The following is a 20071-nucleotide window of genomic DNA, read 5'->3' on the forward strand; positions in this document are numbered from 1 at the left end:
GAGTAGTGTTGAGCGAACTTGAGATTTGCAAGTTGGGGTTATCGTAATGGATTCCGTTACCACGTAGCATAACGGAATTCTATGACGGCATGATCCACGCAAGCCTATAAGAATCCGTCATAATAGAATTTTAGGGCCCACAAAGACTTCTATTATGACGGAATGCCTGTTATAGGCTTCCGTGGTGCAGGCCGTCATAGAATTACGTTATGGTCCCTGGTAACGGAATCCATTACGGAATTCTTAGATAACCGGAACGCTTAGTTCGTTCCACACTACTAGAGAGGCCAGCACTTTTTCCTATAGTGTGCAAGCACGGCCAACACTATGATGGTCATGGTGGTGGTCGTAACCATGGATACGAGCAGTGTATAATGCGACGGAAATGAACGCAAGGAGGCCATATGGATAATAACAATACATTAGTAATTGGCTTGTATGCACTTCCTTTACATGACATGCCACTTGCTGAAGTGATACAACCCCTTTAAGGTACATTCTCACAATAACTTATTACAGGAAGGTTCATGTTTATTGTCTAGCAAGTTACACAAGACTGACACAAGCAGCACATTGGGATAGAGCTGACGTGCTGTGCACATGCGCAGATCAACCCATCACGGACAAGCTGAAACACAGGCGTTGTAAAGGAGCCAACAGTGCGCATGCGATGACTGTCTTCGGCCGTGCAGGTCACGTGTGGTGTGATGTCACCGCAGGCGGGAGGGGGCGGGTACACATCATGGCGTCAATGCAGGTGAGTGCTGCGCGAATTTAACACCCGGCTGCCCCGGATCCGCACCCTTCCTGTGCCGCAGATACCGAGGAGTCTGCTGGGGGTGGGGGTCCTGAGGTCATCGTCCTGTGTAGGCCGCCATTAGCTCACTGTCCGATACGTGTCCCTTCCGTGTTGGCAGTGGATAAGTAGTACGTGTTGTGACTTGTGACCTAATGGTTTCCTGCACCTGTTTGGTTACTTCATGGAAAGTAAATAATCTCACTTTATAACTTTTATGGGACCTAACCTTATCACATGTGATGTCATTCCCAGAGGTACCCCTGATATACACCCCCTATACCTGTCCTGTTATATCCTCTGTATACATCCCCTATACCTGTCCTGTTATATCCCCTGTATACACCCCCTATACCTGTCCTGTTATATCCTCTGTATACATCCCCTATACCTGTCCTGTTATCCTCTGTATACATCCCCTATACCTGTCCTGTTGTATCCTCTGTATACATCCCCTATACCTGTCCTGTTATATCCTCTGTATACATCCCCTATATCTGTCCTGTTATATCCTGTATACATCCCCTATACCTGTCCTGTTATCCTCTGTATACATCCCCTATACCTGTCCTGTTATATCCTCTGTATACACCCCCTATACCTGTCCTGTTATATCCTGTATACACCCCCTATACCTGTCCTGTTATATCCTCTGTATACACCCCCTATACCTGTCCTGTTATATCCTCTGTATACACCCCCTATACCTGTCCTGTTATATCCTCTGTATACACCCCCTATACCTGTCCTGTTATACCCCCTGTATGCACCCCCTATACCTGTCCTGTTATCCTCTGTATACATCCCCTATACCTGTCCTGTTATATCCTCTGTATACGTCCCCTATACCTGTCCTGTTATATCCTCTGTATACGTCCCCTATACCTGTCCTGTTATATCCTCTGTATACGTCCCCTATACCTGTCCTGTTATATCCTCTGTATATATCCCCTATACCTGTCCTGTTATATCCCCTGTATACACCCCCTATATCTGTCCTGTTATATCCTGTATACATCCCCTATATCTGTCCTGTTATATCCCCTGTATACACCCCCTATACCTGTCCTGTTATATCCTGTATACACCCCCTATACCTGTCCTGTTATATCCCCTGTATACACCCCCCCCCCTATACCTGTCCTGTTATATCCTCTGTATATATCCCCTATACCTGTCCTGTTATATCCCCTGTATACACCCCCTATACCTGTCCTGTTATATCCTCTGTATACACCCCCCCTATACCTGTCCTGTTATATCCTCTGTATACACCCCCCCTATACCTGTCCTGTTATATCCTCTGTATACATCCCCTATACCTGTCCCTGTTATACCCCCTGTATACGTCCCCTATACCTGTCCCTGTTATACCCCCTGTATACGTCCCCTATACCTGTCCCTGTTATACCCCCTGTATACGTCCCCTATACCTGTCCCTGTTATACCCCCTGTATACGTCCCCTATACCTGTCCCTGTTATACCCCCTGTATGCGTCCCCTATACCTGGCCGGTTATATCCCTTCTATACGTCCCCTATACCTGTCCCTGTTATACCCCCTGTATACGTCCCCTATACCTGTCCCTGTTATACCCCCTGTATACGTCCCCTATACCTGTCCCTGTTATACCCCCTGTATACGTCCCCTATACCTGTCCCTGTTATACCCCCTGTATACGTCCCTTATACCTGTCCCTGTTATACCCCCTGTATACGTCCCCTATACCTGTCCCTGTTATACCCCCTGTATACGTCCCCTATACCTGTCCCTGTTATACCCCCTGTATACGTCCCCTATACCTGTCCCTGTTATACCCCCTGTATACGTCCCCTATACCTGTCCCTGTTATACCCCCTGTATACGTCCCCTATACCTGTCCTGTTATATCCTCTGTATACACCCCCTATACCTGTCCTGTTATATCCTCTGTATACGCCCCCTATACCTGTCCTGTTATATCCTCTGTATACGCCCCCTATACCTGTCCCTGTTATACCCCCTGTATACGTCCCCTATACCTGTCCCTGTTATACCCCCTGTATACGTCCCCTATACCTGTCCTGTTATATCCTCTGTATACACCCCCTATACCTGTCCTGTTATATCCTCTGTATACGCCCCCTATACCTGTCCCTGTTATACCCCCTGTATACGTCCCCTATACCTGTCCCTGTTATATCCTCTGTATACACCCCCTATACCTGTCCCTGTTATACCCCCTGTATACGTCCCCTATACCTGTCCCTGTGTACCATGTGATATTGGCCTCTGATGAAGCAGAGTTTCCCCTCCGTTCTCGGTCCGGGAGGCACGCTCGGAGATGGCCTAGCGCTGCTGCTCTGACTGAGGTCACTTCAGGTGCTGTACGTTTCTGCCTGACGGCCGGTCTGCTGTACACGTAATGCCATAGTCCGGTAGACCAGCAGTCAGGCAGGAATTCACAGCATCAGAACTCATTCTGATGCTGCTTGTTTGGTTAGAGGAGGAGAGCGTTTTTGGTCCAGGAAATGCAGCCATTACACGGAGCACGTTTCCCGGACTGAACGCAGTCGTATGCAGAGTCTCGTCCAGGTCTATACGTGAAAATGTCATTACAATCTTGAGTCTAATATTCTCCTCCTTCCAGTAACCTTGGGAAATGTTCCCAGTCTGATGGGTAATAGATTATGCTGGTAGCCATTCTGTAACGATGGGCGCATCCCCTGGCACCCTGGCAGATTCTTAGCACAACCGTTTCCATACTATGCAGCTAGTGTGTGGCGGCACTTCTGTGTCTCTTATAATAAGGGCATTTATTAATAAAGTATTGCGAGTACTGAACGCCCTATGACTGTAAATTGTGAACTGTGCTGTAGGATAGATTTAACAATCCGGTTTTCTGTTATAATGGCAGAGAATGGCGGGTGAGCTGGATGCCATGTCCGTCAGGCCCATATTGTGGCATCTATCAATTTTCCATCAGTTGGCTAAAGATTTCCGCCTGCTGTAGGTGCGCTGTATTGAGGAATAGGGAGTGTGTCACCTCAGATTTCCATATTGACGTACCAGTTGGCAGTACACCAGTATCCGTATATGCCAACGGGTTTCCTGAGCAGCTTTGTGCCGCCTTGTTCACACACAGGGATTACGCTGCAGGTTTACCCTCTGGATTTGCAGGCATAAAATCTGCAGTGCATTAAGCCTCATTCACACGTCCGTGAGCAGGTGGTCAGTAATGCATCCTGGAATCTGTCCGTGAAGGGGCCGTGTGTCCGTTTTTCTTGCTGTCCGTGTGCCATCCGTGTTACACTGAACAGCTGAAAAATAATTTTCAAAGCATCTCTTCCTAATGATCCGTGAATCCCGGGTGCAACATCCGCGTTGCATCTGTGGTTTTCAAGGACCCATAGACTACAATAGACAAAATAGAGCACACTTCCGTGCTAAAAACACGGACCCACAGACCGCGCTAAAACACTGATGTTTAAATACAGACGTTCAAATCAATGGGGACGCGTGCTGTCCGTGGAGAACGTCAGTGATTCACGGAGGCTTTACACTGCCAGGGAACGACCTGTGGATATTGCTGCAGGTCGGCGGTATAAATGTCCTGTTCCGCGTGGACCGCTGCTTCTAGTCCATGAGCCGACCTGTTTGCTTCCGGCTGGAAGGATTGTGCTGCTGAGTACATGATGTGAAGAGGTTAAGTACGAGGAGAAATCCCTGGGCGGCCAATTCATGCTCAGACACAGCCGAGGAGGAGAGCAGCCGGGCTTCACGGGGCCTGACGAAACATTTGCCTCTTGTGTCCTCACTTGATTTCATTCATGTGATCAGGAGGACGTATAGAGGGGCAGTTCACTTAGTGCACACTTGGCCGCTTGATTCTCATTAGTATGTGCTCCTTGCATGAGCTGAGCAGGGCCTTGCCCTTAGGCACTGATATCACTGGGCGTAACATACCGCAGATTGACGGACGTGAATAAATGAGCAGGTAGGTGGCTCTGCGACTGCAATGCTGCGTTCCACAGTCCACTTCCATTGGGAAACACAGACTAGAAGTTGGTGCTCCAAGGTTATTAGGGTACCTGCGCGCCGATTATGTTCAGATTTTTTTGTCGGGGGGGGGGGGGGAAACGCAGCATCAGGGCTCATGCACACAAACATTTTTTTTTTTTTTTTGTGTCCGTTCCGTTTATTTGCAGAACCATTCACTTTAATGGGGTCGCAAGAAAAAAACGGAAGTGACTCCATGTGCATTTTTTTGTCTGTATGGCCATTTCGCACAAAAATGGATCATGTCTTAATTACTGTCCGCATTACGGACCAAGGATAGGACTTCTATTATGGGCCGGATGTTCCGCAAACTGCAGATGCACACAGCCGGTATCCCGTGTTTTGCGGATCTGCAATTTGCAGGCTGCCAAACATCCAACGGTCGTGTGCATGAGCCCCTATACAGTACCAGACAAATCTCCATCCATGCAGAAATTGACCTGACGTGAGAATTTAGAAATCTGCAGCCTGTCAATTGTTTGTGAGATTTCAGGCGCAGGTTTCAGCCTTTTCAATGGAAGGCTGAGGTCTGGGGCAAAACCGCGTCAAATCCGCACCAAAGACCACAAGCAACGCGTGCACCTCCGTATTGCAGACCCGTTCAAGTGAATAGGTCCGCATCCGTGATGCAGTTAGCACAATGCCGGTGCCCACATATTGCGGACCCGCTGTTTGCGGTCCACAATACGGGCTACGGCCGGCAATGGCAGTGTGCATGAGGCCTTAGGCCTCCTGCACACGACCGTATGGCTTTTTCAGTGTTTTGTGGTCCGTTTTTCACGGATCTGTTGTTCCGTTTTTTTGTTTCCGTTTTTCTGTATGGCATATACAGTAATTACATAGATAAAATTGGGCTGGGCATAACATTTTCAATAGATGGTTCCGCAAAGAACGGAAACGGAAGACATACGGATGCATTTCCGTATGTGTTCCGTTTTTTTTTTGCGGACCCATTGACTTGAATGTAACCACGGAACGTGATTTGCGGGCAATAATAGGACATGTTCTATCTTTGAACGGAAATACGGAAACGGAATGCATACGGAGTACATTCCGTTTTTTTGCGGAACCATTGAAATGAATGGTTCCGTATACGGAACGCAAAAAACGTTCAGTAAAAAAACGGTAGTGTGAAAGAGGCCTAATACTGTGGATTTTCCACATGAAAAACCATATGGAAAATCTGCAGGTATAATACGGACAGCACATGGCCGTCCACCAGTCCTCTTCCATTCAAACGTCTTTGTATAATTCATTGCTCTATCCTGTAAACTAGGCTACGGTAAGTTGTTGTGTTTGCTGGAACTGGTGATTGATTAGATTATTTTTGTTGCCATTTAAGGCCTCATGGACAAAACCGCGTGTCAGCCGTGCCCGTATTGTGGCTCGCAAACGGCGGGTCCGCAATATACGGGTATCGGCTGCGTGCGCACTGTATCACGAAAGCGGATTTACGTGAAATGGGTCTGCAATCCGGAAGGTGTGGTGCAGAACGGAGGCACGGATCAGAAGCCCACGGATCCGCACAGTACACACTGTCTGCCGCAAATGTATACCGTTCGCTTTATGAGGATATCTGACCTTTATTGATCACTGCCGCACCCAAGCAGCGCACACACTTGTAAAATACGTGTTTCTCCACATATTGAGGATTACAATAGGTAACAATTACATATGTATTGTTGTGGAAAATGGTACAATGTATACATTTCCAGTCCTAGGACCCGCTCACATAGTGGATTCTGACCTCGTATTTTGCAGAAGCCACGGTTTTTCACTTTGAGTGTCATGGACATGCTCATGGTTTAGCACCACTGAATAGAGAGAAACCATGGGGGGCATTCGCCTCAGATTCCAGCAGCATCTATCCAGACGCCACGCAAGAAGGTGCGAGTCCACTCTTGGGCGGTCATGACTTGCCATCTGCGAGAATGGCACATTGCCTGCAATCACAAACAGTGGCAGGAAGCCGCCACGTGTTGCTCGCTGTAATTTTGGTGTGGACCCTGGGAGGTTTCATTAATGAGGTGCGAACACAATAAAGGGGGCTTCTTCAGTAATATGGTACATCCATGGGATGATGAGAACGGGGGCTCCACGTCCAGGAGGAGACGATAGGAGAGTTGGTCTATAGGGCGGGATCTGCTCTTGGAGATTTCATAGACTCTCCACCCGTTCCAATCTCTGCCCTGTCATCGTCCTACAATCTCTGTATATTGCTGGGTAAACTCCTTAAAGGGGTAGTCTTACCAGAGACAACCCCCTTCATAGTGAAACTCATTGCAGCATACAGTGGCGGCAGGTTTCCTAATACTCGACTTATTTAGACAGTGTACTTATAGGGAATATTTTGTAATAATAATCGTAGTCTATGTTGAAGTACTTTGCCCCGAATGTATCGCGGTCCAATCGCAGCGGAGAGCGTCACAACCAGGGAGAAGGTGAGCTGTTTTTCTCTCCCCGGCTGTGACGCTCTCCGCTGCGATCGGACGGCGCTACAGCCAGGGGGAAGGAGACCCCCATTAAGAAACAGAGCAGTCTCCTCCTCCCTGTACCAATACTCTAACATATCAGGCGCAAAAAACAGCGGAGGGGCACAGCGCCGCAATGGAGGGGTATTTTAGGGAAAAGAGAAAAAAAAATAAGTGCTGCCATCTATAGGGGCCGCCCTATCTGGTTCTACCACATAATCCCATGAAAGGTGCATGTAAAACAGGCCATAGCTGAAATCCTATTTCGGGAATTCTTTGTTCAGAGACTGTAAACTACACCAGGACCGTTGCACTCATTAAGTGCACCCTTTTATCCTGCACTAGTTTTGCTCTGTATCCCTATTTTACAGCGTTGTACCCTGCGGTAAGATCTGTGCGCCCTTTCAAGCTGCATCAGTACTGACAACATATTAGAAAACAAATCCCCAAATACTGTACTTTGCTCTGACTACATAAGATGGCATCATCCGAGGCCTTTATCGCCTGGTGCCGCCCGCTGTGATATTTACTTTCCAGTCCTGATACAGAGTCTTTGTTTGCTGGCAAATGGCATTGTTACCGTTCCCATTTCTATTGTACCGCATGTGGGGTTTTTGGCCTTTTACGTGTCCTCCTTATATGATGGGAAATACCTGTAGTGACTAGCTATGTTATATGTGTGATGCGTGGGTGATGACATGTACCGCCACGCCAGTGCAGATGGCTATATTAATATGACGCCTCTTTTAATGCTTTGCAGAAGCGGCTGCAGAAAGAACTGTTGGCTTTGCAGAACGAGCCTCCACCAGGAATGACCTTAAATGAAAAGAGCGTTCAGAACTCCATTACGCAGTAAGTGAAATGAAAAGGATCTGTAACCACTTCCTCTGAATGCGCGGCCGGCGTAAATCGCTTGCCTTTTTAATGGGCTTTTCATTACACGTATGAAGACGTTCGGGGGAAGTCTGGAAATCCGTAAGCTCAGTGAGGGGGGATATGGCAAAGCTGGTGTGGGGGGAAACGTGAAGTCTAATAAAACAATTAGACTTCAGCTGTGATTTTATTTTTTTGGAGGCTGTTGGTAAAATGAAAGGGGAACACCAGTGGTTGCTGTGGTCAGTGTCATGGACGTTAAATGTCCACAGATGCCTGTAAATCATGTGTCCTTAAATACTCATACTGTTATTATATAGGATTTATGGGAGTTATTTTTTTGTCTATTTTCCTGTTAAAGGACAAATGTAAAGCATTACGTATCTGCAAAACGCTATTCAGAGGTTGCAGAAAATATGTTTGTGAACTTTAACCCCTTCCAAGGATGAATCTCCTACTACTTTGAAGGGTGGCACTGCAGTAGCCAAGGACGCATCTTATACCTTCTTGCTACCAATAGCTGGATCTTACGATACATTTACACAAGTACGCTTAGAAATGCTGCGATACTTTACTCAATATAGATCACTGCCTGAAGAACGTATTAAAAGAAAATAATAAAGTGTTTATTAAACTCTAAGTTATAAAAACGGGAAAGACAGAGTATCACTTTCCGTGACTATCAGGCTTCCAGACTCAGGTAGTGTGATGTAGGATTATGATTAGATCCACAGCACAACCTAAAATCTGGACTAGATCCCTATCCAGCTAGCACAGTGGTGCTAATATATGCTGGTAAGGGAAAAAGGGCACAGTTCATATGTACTTTACTCAATACCTAAAACCGCAACAGGGAAGAAAAGTCCTGCTGTCTTTTTTTTTTTTTTTTTTTTTTTTAAACCACAATCACTCAGATTTCAACATGTCCTAGTTGCCTGTGGATGACACTGTTATGGGGGGGGGGGGGGGGGGATCTGTGGATGACACTGCTATGGGGGGGGGGGGCATCTGTGGATGACAGTGTCGTCCACAGATCCCCCTCCCCATGACAGTGTCGTCCACAGATCCCCCCCCCCCTCCCCATGACGGTGTCGTCCACAGAACCTGCTCTATAAAAATATCACATGACCTAACCCCTCAGGTAAATACCGTAATTAAAATAAAAAAATAAAGAACTGTAAAAAAAAATGCCTTTTTTTGTCACCTTACGTCACAAAAAGTGTAATAGCAAGCGATCAAAAAGTCATACGCACCACAAAATAGTACCAATCGATCCTTCATCTCCTCCCGAAAAAAATTAGCCCCTACATAAGACAGTCGCCCAAAAAATAAATAAAAATACGGCTTTCAGAATGTGGAGACACAAAAATCTTTTTTTTTTTTTTTTTTTTTTTTAAATGCTTTATGTAAAACTGAAACAAACAACCAAAAAAATAAGTCCTATTTGGTATTGTCTCATCTGTGACAACTTGCTCTATAAAAATACCACATGATCTAACCTGTCAGATGAATGTTGTAAATAACAAAAAATGAAAACGGTGCCAAAACAGCCATTTCCTGTTACCTTGCCTCACAAGAAGTGTAATTTAAAAAAATCAATATGTACCCTGAAATAGTACAAACAAAACTGCCACCTTATCGCGTAGTTTCCAAAATGGGGTCACTTTTATGGAGTTTCTACTCTAGGGGTGCATCAGGGGGGCTTCAAATGGGACATGGTGTCAAAAATCAGTCCAGCAAAATCTGCCTTCCAAAAACCGTATGGCGTTCCTTTCCTTCTGCGCCCTGCCGTGTGCCCGTACAGCAGTTTACAACCACATATGGGGGGTCTCTGTAAACTACAGAATCAGGGCCATAAATATTGAGTTTTGTTTGCCTGTTAACCCTTGCTTTGTAACTGGGAAAAAATGGATTCAAATGGAAAATCTGCCAAAAAGTGAAATTGTATCTCTATTTTCCATAAATTCTTGTGGAACACCTAAAGGGTTAACAAAGTTTGTAAAATGAGTTTTGAATATCTTGAGGGGTGTAGTTTCTAAAAATGGGGTAATTTTTGGGTGGTTTCTATTATGTAAGCCTCACAAAGTGACTTCAGACCTGAACTGGTCCTGAAAAAGTGGGTTTTAGACATTTTCTGAAAAATTTCAAGATTTGCTTCTAAACTTCTAAGCCTTGTAACATCCCCAAAAAATAAAATGGCATTCCCAAAATGATCCAGACATGAAGTAGACATATGGGGAATGTAAAGTAATAACTATTTTTGGAGGTATTACTATGTATTATTGAAGTAGAGAAATTGCTATATTCTAAATTATTTTTGTTTACTCAATTTTATCAGTGTCATGAAGTACAATACGTGACTAGAAAACAATCTCAGAATGGTCTGGATAAGTAAAAGCGTTTTAAAGTTATTACCACATAAAGTGACACTGGTCAGATTTGCAAAAAATGGCCTGGTCCTTAAGGTGAAAAATGGCCCGGTCCTTAAGGGGTTAGGTTTTAAAACAAGACCATCTAGCTGCAATACATCACAAGTTACAGCTGTTAGAAACGGGTCCCAATGACGGCTGCATGTACCTCGGAACGGAGGCCAATTTCGGTTTCAAGTTTTAAAGTTGTTTTCCCCTTTAAAAATCAACTACCGAAGTTATTCAACGAAGTCGCGCACTACTTCGTAAATAACTAACTTCTGCTCATCGGAGCCCATACATTCTAATACTGTATGGAGACGGATCTCTGTACAGTATTATTCCGAAGTTTTGAACAAAGCGACTTCAGATGAGCTCGCTTCGTTAGACGCTAGTTATATTGTATTCTACAACTCCCCCCCTCCAAGTCTGCCCTGGTTCTAATCTACAGATCTATACAGGTGTATAGGTATCATTATATCATATATGCATCCATGGGGTGCTACATCGACCAAAAAATAATTTTAGGATAATTGACATTAATCCATAATTATGTAAAAGCGGTCAGACTAGTCAGTATTGGCCGCTATCTAATGTGTATGGCTGGCTCTAGTGGTGCTGCGGGTGCGCTCAAAATCATGTCATATTGCTAATGGCAGTGATGAAATGTATTGTCTGAGCGTATTCCATTAGAGGGGGGCGGCCTATGTGCCGCATTGTCAGCGCTGATATCTTAATCGAACATGAGCCCAGTACAGTCTTTTAACGTGCAGCTTAGTTTTGATGTGTGTCAGGTTGTTCTATAAAGCAATGGGATTAATGCTATGCATTTCAGGAGGCCTTTTCATTGAGGGATTTTCCTATATAAGCGCTTTCCTGAACGTCTGGTTATCTCAATGCTACCGGAATCGAAATTTAGCATCGTCGCTGCCTACGTGGTGTAGCGGCAGTAACAAAATATCATAATTGAGTCAGGCTTTGCATGACGGATGTTGCACCCACTTTTTCTGACACGTTCATCTGAATTCGGAAACTTTGTGATGGATGCAGCTGGCAATACTGTGGAAGAGATGACCCTTTACATTCCAGTGAGTAAGTGGCCGGACTGGGTCTGCCAGAGGCATGTCAGTGGGCAGGCGGAATCTGCCAAAGAAAGGTCTTCTCTTTGTTAGTGGCACTCTGGTTTTGTTGAATGAGGGAACTCATGAGCTGCCTTCTGAGATGTCCTTATACCTTGCCCTGCTGCCAGCCAGAATGCCAGAGAACACAGGGGTTAATTTCCTGCTGATCTATTCCATCTTTGGCTGGAGCCCAGCTGAGTAGTTGGATCTTGACAATCTTTTTGTAATACTGAAGACCATGCAGAGGGTGACTGCTCCAGCCAGTTGTCTTACAGCCAGTGGGAAGGACATAGCTGAGCCCCTCGGTACCTTCTCAAACATCTGATCGGTGGGGCTCCCCGGTGTCAGACCCCCACCGATCAGATACTGATGTCTTATCCAGAGGATAGGTCATCAGTATCATAATCCCAGAAAACCCCTTTAAAGGGAGTCTGTCATCACAGTTTCACCTTTTTAACCCTTCCCATAGCTTTCTAGCAGCATTACAGTTGATTAAAACGTTACCTTTATAAGCAATCGTGGACTTATAAAACTGGCAAAAATCATCTTAGTAGGATATGCAAATGAGGGCTCGCAAGTGCCCAGGGGCGGCGTCAACCTCGTAGGTGCCCAGGCAGCTCTGCCTTATTGTCGCTTCCCCCCGCCCAGTCTTTCCCTCTGCCCGCCCATCTTCTTACTTCTTCTCTCGCCGAGATCCCGCGCCTGCGCGCTGAGTCCGTCGGCCGACACATGCTCACTGCCATGTCCATTCCTGGTACGGCATCACAGTAATTAATGCGCATGCGCCGGCTAACGGATAAGAATAGGACATGTTGTATCTTCCTTTTTGTGGGTGGTGGAATGGACATATGCAAAATTTTTTGCAGCCTCATAGTTAAATAAATGAGTCAGCATCCGATCCACAGAAAACGTGGATCGGATGAGGACCAAAAATACGGTTGTGTGCATGCAGTTTTTTTATATATATTTTTTTAAATGCCACATCACAGATACCGTACACCATTCGATATGAATTGGCTTGTGTGGACGTCTGAATGGCATCATAAATGTGCGTCACTGCTTCTTCTATTAATGTCTGCCAGGCTGGGTTTGCCGTAATTGGCTGGTTGCCTATGTAAACGCCTGGTGCTCCCACAGGTTGAGAAATAAATTGCATGTCTATCCATAAAGAGTGACAAGGAACTTGTGTAGCTTGTAGTTGTGAATGTCCCAAATTAGAGCTTGCCACAAACGCCGTAATGACATCTTGTGCTTATTCGCTCTTTGCAAATAATTGTAGCTGTTGTCTTCTGTGGGATGGCTAACCTGACTATTATCACGCTCCCTACCTTATTTTTTGTGTGTTTTGTCGCTGGTCAGCAAAATACCGTAGTTGTTTTTTCAGGGAGTTATAATTAATTTGTGGAGCAGTATTTTTCCCTTTTTTTATCTTCAACTCGGGTAATAAAAACCTAGAAGTGAATGATAAAAGTAAACGGGAGATAAACCTGCTTCCACTGTCTGTCGTGTTCCTTCTGATCTCTTCCATTTTTGGCTGGGGAAAAAGAGGTGGTGGGGCTTCAATTACAGACAGAACAGAGGGGGAGGATTCTTCTGCATCCAGTTGACTTACAGCCAGACACAGGATTGTGAGACTGAAGGGGAGTTGGCTGATCGCCTGGGATACACACAGAAATAATAAAATTTCTACAAATTCTTCATTTTTTTTTTTTTTTTTTCTTCTGAAGTGTAATTGGTTTGGTTGTATGCAAATATGATTTATGTGAGAGATATATATATATATATATATATATATATATATATATATATATATATATATAATATCACTCACACACACACACACACACACACACACACACACACACACACACACACACACACACAAACCGTACTTTTCACCCTATAAGACGCACCTAGGTTTTAAAGGGGGACAATAAGAAAAAAATATTTTTCGTTAGACCTCAGATCAGGCCAGCAATCAGACCCCAATGAGACCCCCATACCTCAGATCAGCCCCCATGCCACAGAGAAAATAAAATGAAAAAACTTCCCTCTCCTGCTCCGGACACCATCGCTCCTCACTACCAGCGCTCTTTTTTTTTTTTTTTTTTTCTGCCGTGGCTGTGCTGAAGCGCACAGTGTGAGGTCACAGAGCGCCTTCACGCTGTGCACAGCCGACAGCCGAGCACCAGGAAGCCTCATAAGATGCAGTGACTTTTTTTGGGGGGGGGGGGAGGGGTGCGTCTTATAGGATGAAAAATACAGTTTGTGTGTATAACATTCCAAATTATCATGCAAATTATATTTTTCTGATTTCCTAAATGGTCGATGCAGCAAATGGCAGTCAGTATATAAAAGTCAACCATTACAGTATAAATCAAATTTTATTGAACAAACCTCCCAATGATAACAATATTTTTTTCACCAAAAAAAATCTAAAAAGAAATATTTGAATTTTTTATGCACAACAGAGTTTCTAAAGAATTTATAGGTTGTAAAGAAAGAAAAATGGTCATTTGTTGAATTTGCAGCATTAAGAGGTCATATTTACTGAAATCAAAAGCTATTTTAATAAAAAAAATGTCTTAACAGGCCAAGTTGCATGTTAATCTAGGACCCCTTCTTTGATTTCACCTTCACAATTCTTGCATCCATTGAACTTGAGAGTTTCTCCTTGAATTTCTTTGCAGGATGTCAGCATAGCCTCCCAGAGCTGCTGTTTTGATGTGAACTGCCTCCCACCCTCATAGATCTTTTGCTTGATGATACGCCAAAGGTTCTCAATAGGGTTGAGGTCAGGGGAGGAGGGTGACCACACCATGAGTTTCTCTCCTTTTATGCCCATTAGCAGTAAATGACTCAGAGGTATTCTTTGCAGCATGAGATGGTACATTGTCATGAATGAAGATGAAATTGCTACGGGAGCCACGGTTCTTCTTTTTGTACCATGGAAAAAAGTGGTCAGTCAGAAATTCTATATATGTTGCCAAGGTCATTCTCACACCTTCAGGGACCCTAAAGGGGCCTACCAGCCTTCTCCAGCCCCAAAACATGACTCCACCATCTCCTTGCTGACGTTGCAGCCTTGTTTGGGACATGGTGACCCTCCACCAATCATCCAGAACTCCATCCATATGGACCATCCAGGGTTGCACGGCACTGGCCGAATAGTAGGTTTATGCACAACTGAAGGCCTCTAAAGAATCCCACACCTTGAGATTTGCGGGACTTCAGAGGCACCAGCAGCTTCAAATACCTGTTTGCTGCTTTCCGTGAGGCGGCAAAATAAATAGAACATGTCCTATTCTTGTCTGTTTTGCGGACAAGAATAGTAATTTCTATTATGGGCAGCCTGTTCTGTTCTGCAAATTTTGGGATGCACATGGACGACATCCATGTTTAGCGAATCCACAATTTGCGGACCTCAAAACACAGTGCGGTCGTGTGCATAAGCCCTTAAAGGGACACTGACAGGCCCAATTAGCATATTTAGGCATATATATGTCAGTACAGGTCTTATAAAGTCTATTAAAATCATCTAAGTATCCCCCCTGTCCACCTTATAAATACCGAAATATTAAGTTTTATAACCTGCTTGTCCGGTCACCAATCTGCCCAAGGGGCGGCGTTTCATCTGAAAATGCGCCCAGCCAGCCGCTCCCAACTGCCGTCTGCAGCCCCGCCCAGCTCATCAATATTCACTTCGCTGGGCGGCGGCTACAACTCTCCCGACTCAAGATTCTGCGCACAGCCCATTCGATCCTCTGGGCACGTCCTCCGTCCAATCTTCAGCGCATGCGCCCGGCCGGAGTCACATCGCGCCTGCGTACAGAGCGCTGCAGCCCCTGCTTTATGCGCATGCGCCGGGCACTTGAGTCGGGAGAGTTGTAGCCGCCGCCCAGCGAAGTGAATATTGATGAGCTGGGCGGGGCTTCAGACGGCAGTTTGGAGCGGCTGGCTGGGCGCATTTTCAGATGAAACGCCGCCCCTTGGGCAGATTAGAGACCGGACAAGCAGGTTATAAAACTTAATATTTCGGTATTTATAAAGTGGACAGGGGGGATACTTAGATGATTTTAATAGACTTTATAAGACCTGTACTGACATATATATGCCTAAATATGCTAATTGGGCCTGTCAGTGTCCCTTTAATCTGATGAATTTGTCTGGCAGAAACCTTCCTTATTATTCCTTTATCTGCATGCTCCTCTGTGCTCTGAATCGGCCACAAATCTCTTCACAGTACGATGATCACGCTCAAGTTTTTGTGAAATATCTGTTTCCATACCTTCTCCAAGGCATTTCACTATTTGACGCTTTTCGGCAGCAGGAATCCTTTTTTTTTTTTTTTTTTTTTCTTCCATATTGCTTGAAACCGGTGGCCTGCGTAATATTGTGGAACTCATAAGTAATTTTCCTTTTAATTGGGCTCCTGGCAAACTAATTATCACAGACAGGTGTTTGCGATTTCAGTTATCCAAAGAGCCCTGAGACAAATGCCCCGGGTAGTGTGCAGACTACGCTGCTGCGTCAGGTGATCATTCACTTGGAGAATTGTACGGGTTAGAGCGCCTCTCCATGTTATAACTTTCAACTACTCACAAATCTAGCAGACGATTGTGAGCAAAGCTTTTGTAAGGCTTCCTTCACAGACCCGCTGTTTTGTCAGCATTTTGTACTTTTGTAAAAAAAAAAAAAAAAAAAAGAATGCCATGAATTTCAAGCATTTTTATTGCATTTTTTTGGTCTCCAAATGTTTTTGGTGCCGTTTTTTGGTATGTTATATTTACAGCATGCATTTGTTTCTGGTGTTATTCTCGTCCCATAGAAAAGCTGATTGAAAAAATGCCATACCCAGAACATGGTGCTTTAAAAAAACAACAAAAAAAAAAACTGCCACTGACCCAAAAGAGCAGTCAAAACATAGCACAACCGTAACATCTGGATGTCCAAAAGAAAAGTACCTGGGGGAATTTTTTTTTTATAGAAAATGCTGGAAAAAAAACTACCTTTTTAAGGGCGGTTTCACACGAGCGAGTCCATTGCAGGAATCGCACTCTGTGCACGGCATTACACTGATTTTATAATGATACAGTACGTGTCTGTTTGACTACACTTCTAAGGCCCCTTTCAGACGAGCGAGTTCCGCGCGTCGGACTCGCAGCGTGAGTATGTAACAGCTCCCGTCCTGACCTCCCATCACTGCTGGGGTCACATAGCATTATATTGATTTATGATGCTATGTAACCCTTACAGTTCTGGAATGTATTGGATAACACTGAGAGCATTATGTCACTGTTATCTAATACATTCCAGAACTGTAAGGGTTACATAGCATCATAAATTAATATAATGCTATGCAACCGCAGCAGTGCTGGGAGGTCAGGACGGGAGCTGCTGCATACTCCCGCTGTTAGTCCGATGCGATGCGTGGAACTCGCTCGTCTGAAAGGGGCCTATAGGATCATACTGACAGCTTTGTCACTATGATTCCGTAGAAGTAAGGTCAAGCAGACACACACAGCATTATAAACCATGATAATGCCCTGTACTCTTGCAAGTCCAGAACGGAGGATCACGCTCACACACAGGGAGCGTGATTCATGCAATGGATTCTCTCGTGTGAAACAGTCCTAAAGCTACATACCTCTATATGGAATAGTGCAGCAGACGGAAGCCTCATGCCACCCGACCGTGTCTGTTTTGTAGTCCGCAAACCGCTGATCTGGAAAATACAGATGCTCTCCTTGTGCCTTCCGCATTTTTTTTTTTTTTTTTTTTTGGAATGGTTGACTTTAATAGGCCCGTGATCTGCATTTTGCAGGCAAGTAGGGATGAGCGAATCGACTTCAGATGGAACATCCGAAGTCGTTTTGCATAATACTTTGTTCTAATATTGTACGGTGCAGGAGCTCCGTACAGTATTAGAATGTATTGGCTCCGATCATCCAAAGTTATTACTTCGAAGTCTCGCGAGACTTCGCATAATATCTTCATAAGTCAATTTCTACTGTAAAAAACCATTTCCCGAACTCGGGTTCGATTCCAAGGTACCACTTGGAACCGAACCAGAGTTCGGAAAATGGTTTTTGACAGAAATTGATTTATGAAGTTATTATGCGAAGTCTCTCAAGACTTCGCAAAGTAATAACTTCGGCTCATCGGAGCCAATACATTCTAATACTGTACAGTATTAGAACAAAGTATTATGCGAATCATCCGAAGTAGATTCGCTCATCCCTACAGGCAAGTATAGGACATAATCTATATATTTTTTATTTTTTTTGCATAAAGTACATACAGATGCGGAAAGCATACGGATGATCCACGTGCTTTCCACATCTGTATGTCCATGCAACTCAGACAGTATCTGTATGTGCAGACTGCACAATACATCCGGTTGTGTGCATGCTTTTTGACACATACTGTAAGTGCTAAGCCACCTAACTGATAAGATATCTGCCTCTTGATTCTTACAGATATTACTTTGCAGCTACTATCTATATTGCATCAGTGTTTGTGCTGACAGCTTCACGTCTGCTTCTAAAGGCTGTGGTAGGCAGGGTGACCCTTCACTGTGTCACATACCTTCTCTCCCCCCCCCCCCCCCCCCCCCTCCTTTGTTCAAACTTGTGGGGGTGAACCCGGCACAGGGCATTCGCATTTCCCTGTAACCGACCTGCTCTGTGCTCCACCGTGAACTTGAAGTTCTGCAATGACGAGAACCATCTGGTGGCCTGGCTCAAGCACTTGAGAGGGGAGTGGTTGGTCACCAGGCGGAATTTCCTCCCCAACAGATGATAATGGAGAGACTCGAGTGCCCATTTGATGGCCAGGCACTCTCTTTCTACTATGCTGTATCGGGTCTTGCCCAGGGTGAGGTTTCGACTCAGGAAAACAACGGGATGCTCCTCCCCATTAATTTCCAGAGACAGTACAGCTCCGAGGCCTACTTCGGAGGCATTGGTCTGTAACACACACTCCCTCTTGAAGTCAGGCGTCCCCAAAACCGGTGACCCGCACAGGACCAACTTCAAAGTGGAAAAAGCCTCTTCCACCTGGTCATTCCATCGAACCATCACGGACTTCCGTCCCTTCAAGAGCCCTGTTAATGGAGCCGCTAAGGTGGCATAGTGGGGAACAAACCTCATGTAATACCCCACCATCCCTCCTTCACTGTCTCACAAGGCATAGAGATAGGTGAAGTAACATTACATAATGACATGGGGTATTCTGCAGACTGTGTAGCAGGGCGCTGATTTGCCATGTGATGTGTGCTTCGGCCGGGGTAAAACTTCTTTGCACTGCAGCGCTTGTTGTGGTCTTTTGTAACTTCTTTGTCTTTAATGCCTTCAGGTGGATTGTAGATATGGAAAGGCGCTCCAGGAACTCATGTACGAAGGCGAAAAATTTCAGCTTTTATTAAGTTCAGCAGTCGATAACCCTTTTGATTCTCCTCCAGGTAAGATATTTTCATCACACCAACATGTTACAGATCTCTAATGGCGCACTCATAGAAATCTATATTCAGTGATATGTGCCATACCCCCTTGTGCCTCTGATTTCATCCTGAAGCACATGGAGGTTTCATCTCACAGGCATAGTCAACCAGTGTTGTATTAAAGGAGTATTCTTCCCAGAAAGCATTACATCTATAGGAGAATAAAATGCCATATGAGTAACAGACTATTACAAGCACATTCATGTAGAGTGGTTGTCGAACAATCTCGTGTCTGATTTAAAAGGGCATCTGTCAGCAGATTTGTTACCTATGACTTGGCTGACCTGCTTCGATGTGCGCTTGGCATCTGAGCTGGGTTTCCCATGTTCAGTATGTGCCCGTAGGCTGAGACAAATGATATTTAATATTTCGAAATTAAGCCTCTAAGGCAGAACGGGGGTGGTTGCCGTTACACCTAGAGGCCTCACGCTGACTCTCCACTTCGACAGGGCCGGTATACCTACACAAAAAAGCTGAGTCTAGAATAGCTCAAAATAAACACAAATCTTTATTTAATGTGTGTGTATGTGTGTGTATGTGTGTGTGTGTGTGTGTGTGTATATATATATATATATATATATATATATATATATATATATATATATATATACACAATGTGTGTGTGTGTGTGTGTGTGTGTGTGTGTGTGTGTGTGTGTGTGTATGTATATATATATATATATTTTAAAAATAGAGAAACTACATTATGAGAAAAAGTCCGATACACACCTGAGGGGAAACTTAACCAAAATATCTGTTACAGAGGTGGATACCATAGTACTATCTCCCCTGGCCAGGCTATAATGGTCAATGGGAGAATATAGTATATACACAAGTCAAAATCAGTGTCTCAAACATAAATGT

The 20071-nt window shown here is 44.7% G+C and overlaps 1 protein-coding gene across 1 annotated transcript in view; it reads left to right on the forward strand.

Annotated features, from left to right (window-relative positions):
- Window positions 1-678: 678 nt before the first annotated feature.
- The window catches only part of UBE2W (ubiquitin conjugating enzyme E2 W), a 36165-nt gene continuing 16772 nt past the window's right edge, over window positions 679-20071 (forward strand). The window contains 4 exon segments of the mRNA XM_040432523.1: window positions 679-757; window positions 8066-8157; window positions 19064-19097; window positions 19100-19164. Of these exon segments, the coding sequence (XP_040288457.1) occupies window positions 743-757; window positions 8066-8157; window positions 19064-19097; window positions 19100-19164 (206 nt within the window). The 5' untranslated portion in view covers window positions 679-742.

Source organism: Bufo bufo, chromosome 5 (assembly GCF_905171765.1).
Source record: "Bufo bufo chromosome 5, aBufBuf1.1, whole genome shotgun sequence".
NCBI classification, from domain to species: domain Eukaryota; kingdom Metazoa; phylum Chordata; class Amphibia; order Anura; family Bufonidae; genus Bufo; species Bufo bufo.